The sequence below is a fragment of the Patella vulgata genome, chromosome 2 (assembly GCF_932274485.2).
Source record: "Patella vulgata chromosome 2, xgPatVulg1.2, whole genome shotgun sequence".
NCBI classification, from domain to species: Eukaryota; Metazoa; Mollusca; class Gastropoda; family Patellidae; genus Patella; species Patella vulgata.
Window position 1 is genome coordinate 66436315 of NC_065880.2, and position 11875 is coordinate 66448189.

At 34.2% G+C, this 11875-nt stretch overlaps 1 protein-coding gene across 2 annotated transcripts in view; it reads right to left on the bottom strand.

The window, feature by feature from the left end:
* LOC126811150 (uncharacterized) overlaps positions 1 to 1338 on the bottom strand; it is a 92597-nt gene extending 91259 nt beyond the window's left edge. For both annotated transcript variants that reach the window (XM_050536643.2, XM_050536641.2), the window contains exon 1: positions 46 to 1338. In XM_050536643.2, coding sequence (XP_050392600.2) covers positions 46 to 630 — 585 coding nt within the window. In that variant the 5' untranslated portion in view covers positions 631 to 1338. The remainder of the gene's footprint in view (positions 1 to 45) is intronic.
* Positions 1339 to 11875: the final 10537 nt, after the last annotated feature.

An 11875-nucleotide genomic window follows, 5' to 3' on the forward strand; every position in this document is an offset into this window, starting at 1 on the left:
GCTGACTTAAACACTGTAGTCTTTCTATTCTTAATTTTTACCTACCTCAAACTCATTGTCTATATTGAGAGGTTGACAAAATATTCCATAAGTTTTATTATCAGCAACTTGAACAACGGCTAATTTCCTAATTGGTTTTGGTTTAAGTGGACCTGGACTACCTTTTTCCTTTGTAATCCTTTTGGAGTTTCTTCGTAGATTTCTAGGCGATTGAAAGACATCTTTTAGCACCTGAAATCTTGTTTTATCAGATCGAGCAAGAAAAGGAGATGGTGATCTTGATTTTGGTTTAGTTGATGGTAAGTCTAAATATGGTGAAACCTGGCTATCGGAATCTGTCGAACCCTGTTTCAAAACTCTTTTGCCTTTGTCCCTGCTAAGACTTCTGCTGCGAGTTTTATGATTTTCTGGTGGTGGAGGTGCCAGTCTGTTCTTACGTCTGCTTCTAGATTCAAATTTAACATCTGACTGTTGAGCTTGTTTCTTTCTCCCAGCACTAACATTTAGTGGAGGAGAGTGTTCTGATGAACTAGCATTTAAATTGTCATTTTTTTTGTTATCAAATGAAATACATTCAGAGAGTTCACTAAGTGAGGAATCATCACTAACTCCTGTCATCACAGCAGACATTATTTCACTCCCTTTCACAGATTATTGAAGCAAACAATGTTATAACTATTTTACCTGAATTTTTTTGATATCATGCATTTTATAAACTTTATATAAAATATGATTATTTTAAAATTTTATCTACACACATGTCAGTAAACACTAAATAAATTCCATAGCACTTGGTTGTTTTCACCTGAGCCATCAGTAAAGTTTATCTAGTCACTAGGGCAAATACTGTTCACATACTTAATCCTTGCTAGACAGAGAGTTGAATACAATCCATTCCAATCATCCCAAAAATCCAACCAGAGTTCAGATTAACCACAAATATTTTAATGATCCACACTAATAACAATGTCTATAATATCACTATTACACAATGCACAACTGGCTTCAAAAACTGATTGATTTCCACTAAAACTATTATAACTCATCTGATAATTTTTATCTAGTACAAAGACGACCTGTTGTATGTATATAGTTAATAACATTTACATACTTTATTCATATAGGTACAGATATGTATAAAGGTGACATGATAGTTTAAATTCAAGCAGGTGAGACAATTGTTATCCACCCATCATACATACTTCATGTCGTCATACTTCAGTGTCACATCTGACATCCTTAATTCACATTAATAAGTTACCTTGACAAAAATTGCCTACTTTTCCTTCTACCAACCTGTTGTGTGTTACCGGAAGACTTTAGAAACATCCTATTGCTTGAGATAATGGTCAAAATAAATGCATTTAACAAATGTTGACTTTAACCATCCCAGTACGTGAGGTTTAGTGATGTACTTTCATTTACAGCTAAAGATCGGGCACAAAAACTAGATTCTACCAAGCGTGACAATAGATATATACACAAGAGTCTACCTGACATACTTTGATATATATATATATATATATATATATATATACTTTATTCACAACTATATACATACACACACTAGCTTTTGTATATATAAAATAAGCCCAGAGGGATCTCTTTACTCCATATTGGTTATTGATTTACAGTCAAGGATATTACAGATCATGAAATGTATTTTATTTTTATTCTTGCTGTATTTTGTACAAGTAGTTTTTACATCCCTGTCCTACAATGACCCTACAGGATATCAGCCTCCTAGCAAGAAAAGCAAATAATCACAAGCAAAAGGACTGAAAAGCTATGATGCGTAACAACAACTTGTCTATAACCTCATTCATAATTTCATATAGATGATAAAAAATAATTCTCATTCTTCAAGTTAAAGAAGCTAGAACACACACATGGATACCATACTGAATGACCAACGATAATGACCATCATTCATTTTATGACCCTGATTCTCTGTACATACATGTGACTAAGCCATGGGGTCATTTTTATAATCCCTGGATGGATATTAGTTGAAAATATTATAACAAGCCTTTGTACCATATTGTCATTACAAAGCCTAATCTTATATTTATTATCTTATTTAAATGGAAATTACATAGGTATAATATCATGTACATGAAAATATACATCCCCACCCTTTAAATTTGACTTACAATTCATTTCCAAGATTATGAGAACAACATTGTGGAACAGATTACCCTAAATATTTAGGGTTAACACATGGTATTTAAAATGCTATCATTTCATACTCTATAATATCATTTTTTACTCTAGGAAGTAACTGGAGTTTGAGATTTTTATCAGAAATGTCTAAGTTTGATGAATTGATGAACAAAATTACCAGTTTTAACACACCTACAAGATACAGGATTGATTCAAAAGATTAACAATCAACATTCCTTTCCTTCATAGGAACAATATAACACCCATGGTATATAGATCAAATAAGGGGTGTCCCACTCTAAGAATTATCTCCTTCTTCAGGTAGATGACAACATAACTAGTTAAATATACTCAGTGGTATAATACATTTAATCCACAACCTAACCCCACAATCAGCTAGTAATATTTCAAAAGCCGACAGGTTTGCCACTTTAAATAGAACATCACGACTCAACCTGTTAAATTACACCTCATTCATGGCTAGTTTTCTATTTACCGGTATACATAATTTATATTTTAAAAACCAACACCTGTGTAATGTTTTACCAATTCTGAGAATAATTATGTTAGACTTTATTTTAAAAATCACTACAATAAGTACACATGAAAAGCAAAAATACAATTCAACATAAACTTATGCCATTATTCTGATCATTTTTCTGTTAATTTGAAACAAAGTGACAGCAAGTGGATATATCACCTATTGACCTTGTAAGATAAATAGTTTACGTACATGAATAACACAAGAAGTAAATTAATATACATTTAAAACAATAACACTGTAAATTTAAAATCATATGACACCTTCAGAAAATGTGCAGGCTCACATAAGAGGTTGCAGGGTTAACTGTTACCCCCCACCCCCCTCACCCAGTACCTCTTGGTGGCAATCATTTTACGATACATAGGAATGCTTCTTTTGATTAGAACTATTTACAATATTATTATTGCATTGTTCTCATAAATTTGTAAATTCATGCCTAAGTTACTTTATTAACTTGCAATATGCCTATTCAAGATTTATTTATCAGTATAGGTCCACCGTGACTCAGTGAGTAAGGTTTTGGCTCACTAACCAGGAGGTTCCCAATGCTGGCTGAGAAAGTTACTCAGGATTTTCCAGCCTTTTTCCTCCTGACAGTGGTGCAGAACATCTAATAGGTCAGATGTTATTAAAAAAACATTATCGTGCACAAAAATTAACCCTTGTCTTCATTAACCCTCCTGGTGCAAAGTAGTAAGACATTTAACCTCTTTTTATTTATCTGACTTGCGATCCCTTGTAATAAACTTACAGACAATTCATGACTGTCGAAATAGGGTTTAGTTTTTTTGTTTTAAGAAAGACTCAAAAAGTACTCATGACTTTGGTCAATCTTTAGGATGCTTCATTCAGAAGGCCACAGAATGCTGAATATCAATTGGGTTTGTTCTCTCCTGATCTCAACTTTGCATTTTTTTTTTTAAATCCGGGGAAAAAGCACTAAACAAGAGTAACACATAGTTCTCTCCCTTCCCTGCAACGATTGAGCTGATTGCTAAATTTCATTTTAAAATGTCCAAGGTTGAAATATGGACTCCCTAGAAAAGAATATTACATGATCTGTAGAAATGCTAAACTGACATTTGCATTACATTTTTGTAACACACAGCATATTTCAGATTATAATACAACAGTCAGGAATTTGGGATGTCTGGACATTTTTAAGACAGGATCTCAAGATAATAAAGTTAGGACCTTGAGACACTAGCTTGGACCTTAAAACGGTCAGGACCACAGGATCTCAAAATGCTTCAGTTGAGATGTTCGGGACTAGAAATGATTAAGTCAAGATACAGATTTTCATTAAGATTATGTCAAGATCTTGTTGATAAACGCAAGAAAAAATGATGTTCATAATCTTTATAAACTTCCATAATAAAGACCTCTAATCTATTCCATATCTTTAAAAAGAAGATCAAATGTTCATTTTATAGTCTAGAGACTTTAACTACATATAGCTTTATAATGACAGTTATAACAATATTGTTTCATAACAATAAAGCTTACATGTATATAAGACATAGAATCGGATGATGTATTACAGTACATATAATGCCCAATATAAAACTATGTCTATTATGTATATGATTGTATTTATCAGATATAAGTAAACCTATCTATTATATGTCAACAATTATTCTGTATCATATATTTCCCACTTGAATAGAGCAATAGATATACTATTATTGTCCTTTTACCACCACACACCCTCCATATATAATTGTTACAATAAATAGTATTAAATACCATTTTACATTCTTATTACAGAGATATTCAATTCACACGATTCAAGTCTTACACAAAAAATATTATGAAACAACCTGTGTATGCATAAATATGCTGGAACACGAAAATATTTACTTAGCAAGAATTTATTTTAATATTTTAAGTCACTATATATAACTAGCTCTTTAATCTCTGTATTAAATAAGTTACTAGAATTCATCTTAACCAACTGAATGATAACTGTTTGTAGCCAGGGAAGAACATGCAGTCTTTACAGGGTCGCATTTTTCAGGAGGCAGGTCTTTGGTCTACTGTTAAAAAAAAAAAATTCCTTTATCATTCCCATGGACCACCTCAGAAGATCTTTAGAACCAATATATACTGTCGAATTTTACTATTAATCAATTAAGGGGTCATAGAAAACCTAGATGCAGAACCTACTTTTTCTTCCAATTTTGAATCAATCAAGTACCAACCGCAATGTTAAGCTAAATTCAAAATTCAACACACAAATCTACAGATTATAGTGGTGCAACTTTTAGACATATAATGTAAAGATTAGGCTATCACATGGGGGTGTAAAATGCACCAAAATGTGGCTTAACTTCTCAGTTTTTTTATCAATTTCCTGGGCGTAGACATAAAATTTGGACCCTAAATGGAAAACATATAAACCATATCAGGGCAATGAATGACGGGACCGCTGATTGATGTCGTAGCCTCGATCATCATTACTAAAGTCAGTACAATAGAAAATATAGTCTTGATTATCCATTTTTTTATTTAATCAGAAGCAACAGACCGGGTTCTAATCCAGAAAATATCACAGGCTAGCGATGCCATCGAATTTTGATTATGGTCTGGAAAAATTAATTAATGTCTATTTAATAATTTACATAACCTTTAAGTTTAAGGCCTAAAGAAAGACCTGCAATTGGCAGATTTAGCTCTTGCATAATGTATGTTTAAGTAATCAGATGACAGTTCACTTACTAAATGTACATTACATTCCTTTTAACAGGATGGACAAACTGACAGTTACAAGTGACATAAAGTGTAATTATACATTGTCAAAGGTCAATGTTTTATGTACACATCACTGGTACTTTTACTAACCATTGTTATCAGTACTATAGACTAGCATGTTTTTGTACTTTTGGCAGAGACAGGTTATCAAAATACACCATGATGATAAATTTGATAATTTTTACCTGATAAATTCTGACATTAGTGATTCATATACATTAGAGTATACAATATTGTCATCATATCACAGGTCAAAGATAGTTCAAGGATATTTCTAAAACTTCCATGATATACATTATCATAAAAAGATTCAAGTAGTGATAAAATACATTCTGCCAGTGGAGATGAGGTAATGTTGCAGAAAAGGAAGCAAGATTTTGTATTGATGCCTAGAAGTGGGGTTTAGTCTGTCGAAGGAGGTGCCAAGCCACAAAGCTGGAAGGTCGCGGGCAAACCAGCTGGTGGGGGGAGGGGCAGTGTAGCATTGGAGGCCCATGAAATTTTGAAAAGTTTTGCTGTTAAAAAACAATTTACAGTTCTAACCCTACATATCAGAAGAATCATCCGTTCCTACTCCAACCATAATTTTGTCCCATTCTAAAACAGGGTCTATCAGGGGCGGATGCAGAGGTTGTGTGAGGGAGTGCGTACACCAAAATTTTTATTAGCATTTTTTTTATAAATATACTTTCACTACAATAAAAACATTTCTCATGATTAACACTATTTACAATATTATCTCCATCAATTTATCTGTCAATTCTCTATAAACTTACAATGGCATATTCAGTCTTCATTTATTTATCCTTATTTAAGGTTCTCGTAATAATACGCTTACCCAACTAATCTTGACTGTCAGAACAGTGTGGGGTTTTATTTTCGGGGATATTTACAAAATTCAAATTCAATCATCATCAAGGTGTACAGGTGATATATTGAAACAATTTTTAAAATCAGATAAAAATTGTGACCTACAGAGGGTCCACAAGCTAAAATCACGATTTGTTCGTACAATCAGGGACCATAATCCATGAACTTAAGGTCTGATATGCGCGAACATCAAAATTGGATCAAATTGTGACCTCTAAAGGGTCCACAACCTTGATATTACTTTAACACTATTTGTGTACATAGAGTAGCCATTTTTTACGACAATTTCGGTCTGATTTTCCCGAAATCCGAACTCCATCATCATTGTGGTGTACGGGTGATATATTGGATCATTTTTATACACCCACATTTTCATGTTTTTGTTAATTGCCATCACCTGTAGACAATACTGTGTATACTGGTATTTGAACCTGCGGTTGCCTGGCAATATATTATGCCCACATTTTGCAAGAGATGGATAGAGAACAAGCTAAAAAAAAACCCCAAAACATGATTTTTCGTATAATCAGGGGCCATAATTCAAGGAGTTATGGTCTGAAAAGCGCGAATATTGAAAGGGACTGAGATCTTTGGGATATAAAGATATATTTTAAGTTTCATTAAAATCAGACAAAAATTGTGACCACAACCTTTGTATCACATACTTGTACACAATTTGTGTACAAGGAGACGCCATTTTGTCGGGCAGTTTCAGCCTGATTTTCACGAAATTTGAACTCAACTGTCATTAGGGTGTAACGATGATACATTTATACGTTTTTTAAAATTGGATAAAAATTGTGACCTCTAAAGGGTCCGCAAGCTAAAACCGTGATTTTTCGTAAATCAGGGGCCATAATCCAGAAAGTTGCCACGATCCTTGGATTATAAACATACATTAAAAGTTTCATCAAAATCGGATAAAAATTGTGACTTCCAGACTGTCCACAACCTTGGTATTACATACTTTTACACTATTTGTGTACAAGGAGCTGCCATTTTGTCCTACAGTTTCGGTCAGATTTTTATGAAATTTGAACTCAATCTTCATTGACGTGTAATATGTGTGAATATCGAAAGGAACCAAGATCTTCGGGTGATGAACATGAATTTCAAGTTTCATCAAAATCGGACCAAAATTGTGACCTCTAGAGGGTCCACATCCTTGATATACCATATTTTTACATTTCCGTATGAAGGGCGGCCATTCTGTCCGGCAGTTTTGGTCCGATTTTATGAAATTCGAAATCAACTGTCATTAGGGTGTAACAGTGATATATTCAAAGAGAGAGAGAGAGAGAGAGAGAGAGAGAGAGATGGAGTCTACTGTCCAATCAACACAAACTAGGTCATTTCGGGACTAACAAAATATGGTTCTATTTTATTTCAATAACTCGTTTACGTGTAGGGGTCTTAAGCAGTGGACGGAAACTGCAGGACCCGAAGAAAACCCACAATGTTGGACAGGCGACCCTACTCCTTGTCACGTACAACAGGGGAATGGAAACCACGCCAGTTGACTCAATGACAAACCTTATGATACAGTGCGCACATGCTAACTATTCGGCTATCCAACCCCCCACCTCTAGAGGAACCACAAGCTACAAACTTGATTTTTGGTACAATCAGGGGCATAATTCAGGAAGTTACAATCCAATATGCACGAATATCAAAAGGAACCAAGATCTTTGGGTTATAAACATGAATTTCAAGTTTCATCAAAATTGGATCAAAATTATGACCTCTAGAGGGTCCACAACCATGATATACCATATTTTTACACTATTGTACAAGCATTTTGTCCGGTAGTTTTGTTCTGATTTTCAAGAAATTTGAGCTCAACCGTCAATACTGTGTAACAGCGATATATTGGAACGTTTTTTTAAATCAGATAATAATTGTGACCTCTAGAGGGAATACAAGCTAAAAACCGATTTTTCGTACAATTAGGGGCCATCATTCAGGAAGTTACGATCCAATATGCGCGAATATCGAAAGTAACCAAGAGGAAAGAACCCTGCATGTGCACTAAGCATAATATAATAAAACAACTTGTCTGCGATATCACTATTGGTGGAAGCGGACGTTAAACACTAATAGAAGAGGAATTGTTCACTTTATGTTATTATATGGGGAGAGATATGACAGCACCAGCTCCACCTTTTCCCAAACTTTTGTTGGGCTGAATGCTCTATCCACAGAAAGAGCAACTTCTGACAGTATCTTGTTCCAAAGTTTGTATGAGACTGACCACTGAAATTTTGAAATATACAAATTGGAAGTTGCATACTATTCGCTGTACATATCACCATAATCAACGTCTTGGCTCGACATCCTTTCGTCACTGAACCATGAATATTTATCAAAACCTGGCAGAAAATTTCAATTCAGACCCTCTTCTTTGATTCTAGGCCAAAAAGTCAACATAAATGGTCATGGAAACCATAAGAAAAACCAGGGAGATAAATACTCTAAATAGAATAAACTACATACATTCGTTGGCACCTATTTATGGGAAGTAATTGGTGGCCTGCATCATGAAGGACTAACACTGTTAATTATTTCTTGTTAAATTTAGTGCGTCTGTTCATGGCAATTCTTTTTTTTCTGGTCCATTTTGCATGTCAATTATTATTGACTTCTTGATTCAGAATCGAAAAAGAGTGTTCGAATTTTCAGGCGGAAGGATCAGGAGTTACTGGTAAACAGACATGAATTGGAGAAATCTGCCAAATATGATGAGATAGTAAGCCCCCTTCAGTGTCAATATCACATGATTATAACATGTTGGGCTTGTGGGTTATTAAAGATTAAGATCATCAGAATGTTAGAAAATGGGGAGAGAATTATGATACAGAGTGAGTGATCAGGGGTGGTATTCTTATGTAAGATCATACTCTTCACAGTGTTTTGTTTGATTAGACGTAGTCCTACTCAAGCACTACTCACTAAATTTCTGTCCCAAATTAACAGTCTGATCAACAACCAGTACATAACTATATAACAAAATCAATCCGGATTAACCAGAGCTCTTAATATGTTACCGTAAAGTGTCTGATGACTATCACAGCTACAATATGTCATAATGTGGGAAATGTATTAATCTCAATTAACTAGTGCATAACAGAATACTGCAGAGAAACTAATTGTGTGATAAATGAGGCTATCCAAAATAGCTACTATGTAAACATTGGCTAATGGCTGCGCAGTGGAATTTTTTACCTTCCCTTGGATCACACATGCTCAGACAAATAATATTTTCACCATCTCTTAATGCAATTAATCAACTGTCCGAAGACCCCAGATCAAAGAGAGGGCTGTCATATACATACTGTGTTTTAACAAACTGGATAGAAATATGACATGTGTTTTTTTGATAAAATAAATAATGCATGGATTTTGTTCACAAAAATGGATAAATAGTATCAAATACTTAAAGGTAGGCAGTAATAATTGCTACCAACAGACATGTTTATAGAATTTATATCAGAGATTTGAGTCAAAGAATTTTCGCTCCAATAGCGAATTTCAGCGATGGTCAAATTTACCGATGTGAGTATCAATGTCTGCTCCCGATGCATCCAAGGGTAAAAATTTTCTTGAAATCAGCACTAACAAACACTGGGATTTTTTTTTAAAGAGGTCCCCCCCGTTAAGCGGCCAGTCATGAAAATTCCCTATATTTTACTGTATTTAATTGGACGATGAGAATGGACACACTCCATCAAAAACTCAAGTAATCAGTCTCAGTACAGCAATGGCTCGAGAGGGATTTCTCCTAAGCCCATACAGCAATTCAAACCTGAGCTAGTCCTGTGTGTTGATCCGACAACCAGCACACACGGGTCCGTATTCAAAGGATATCTTAAGTTTAAGATAGTCACTTAAATATATATAACTTCCTGTAAGTTAAGGGTAAGTGGTATTCAAAGACAATATTAAAGTAGCTAAGTCTCTAACTCAGTATCATCTAAAATCTTCAACATTGAAAACACGATTTATTTGTCGGTTTAAATCAACATTGATGTTGTGATCTTACCGGGAAAAGATGGGCTTCTGATATCCAATATTTAAGACAAAATAAACATTTTACAATTGGTACACGAATCGTGTACCATAATGCGTTTATACAATAAAACGAGGCTAGGCATATTCCACAAGTCATGTCAAACGGTGGCGCTATATTCTTATCTGGAGAGCATGACCAATAAATACTGGAAAAACCAGACGCTAGAGATTGAAATTCGATTGAGAATACTGGCATATTGAAACAAAGACAATGTTGCAGAGCATAGCTGGCCAAAAACTTTTTTCCCCATCATCAGCTTTGATCTTGTAGTGTCATAACAGTGTTTAAGGTTTTATTTCCAATCATTTATCATGTTCGCATTGCTTAATCATGTTTTCCAATGACAATCATATAATAAAGTTTGATGCGTTAAATTCATTTGTAAAATATGACATTACGATGACATTCTATTATAGATTCCAGGCAGGATACGCCCACATTTTCGAGAGATGGATAGAGAACAAGCTAACAAGAAAGTGATTTTTCCTACTATCAAGGGCCATAATTCAGGAAATTACAATTCAATATGCGTGAATATCGAAAGGAACTGAGATCTTTGTGTTATAAACTTACATTTCAAGTTTCAACAAAATCGGATAAAAATTGTGACCTCTATAGGGTCCACAACCTTGATATACCATATTTTTACGCTATTTGAGAACGAACGGTGGCCATTTTGTCTGTCAATTTTGAGCTGATTTTCAAGAAATTTGAATTCAGTCGTCCTTAGGGTGTAACGGTGATACAATAATACGTTTTTTTAAATCGGATAAAAATTATGACTTCTATAGGGTCCACAAGCTAAAAACGTGATTTTTCGTACAATCAGGGGCCATAATTCAGGAAGTTATGATCCAATATGCGCAAATATCGAACGGAACCGTGATCTTTGGGTTATAAACTTACATTTCAAGTTTCAACAAAATCGGATAAAAATTGTGACCTCTATACGGTCCACAACCTTGATATACCATATTTTTACGTTATTTTAGAACGAAAGGCGGCCATTTTGTCTGGCAATTTTGAGCCGATTGTCAGGAAATTGACCTCAGCTGTCCTTAGGGTGTAACAGTGATATAATAATACGTTGCTGTCAACCATCTTGACAACAATCTAAGTGTTTGTTTTTCTGATGATTTAAATTGTTATTCCTAAGCTTGTTGAATGTTTTATGGTTATAAAATTTTCTATCTACTGATATAAAGCAGAATAAAGGGAGATAACCTACACTAGCTTCAAATTATTTTGGGTTAAACCTACAAATTATTTCTTGACTTAATTTAGAACATTCCGAAGCTCTTAATCTTTATAGCTATAAAAAAAGAGCCCAACATCTCAAAATTAACTTATAATCCTTGATGGCAGGTTTTGGATGTAATTTCCCTAATTTGTGTCTATTTACCTCTTGATCTATCTGCCTCAAAATCATAAATATTCACCACAATCTGGCAGAAAAATAAAAGTTCAAACACTCTTCT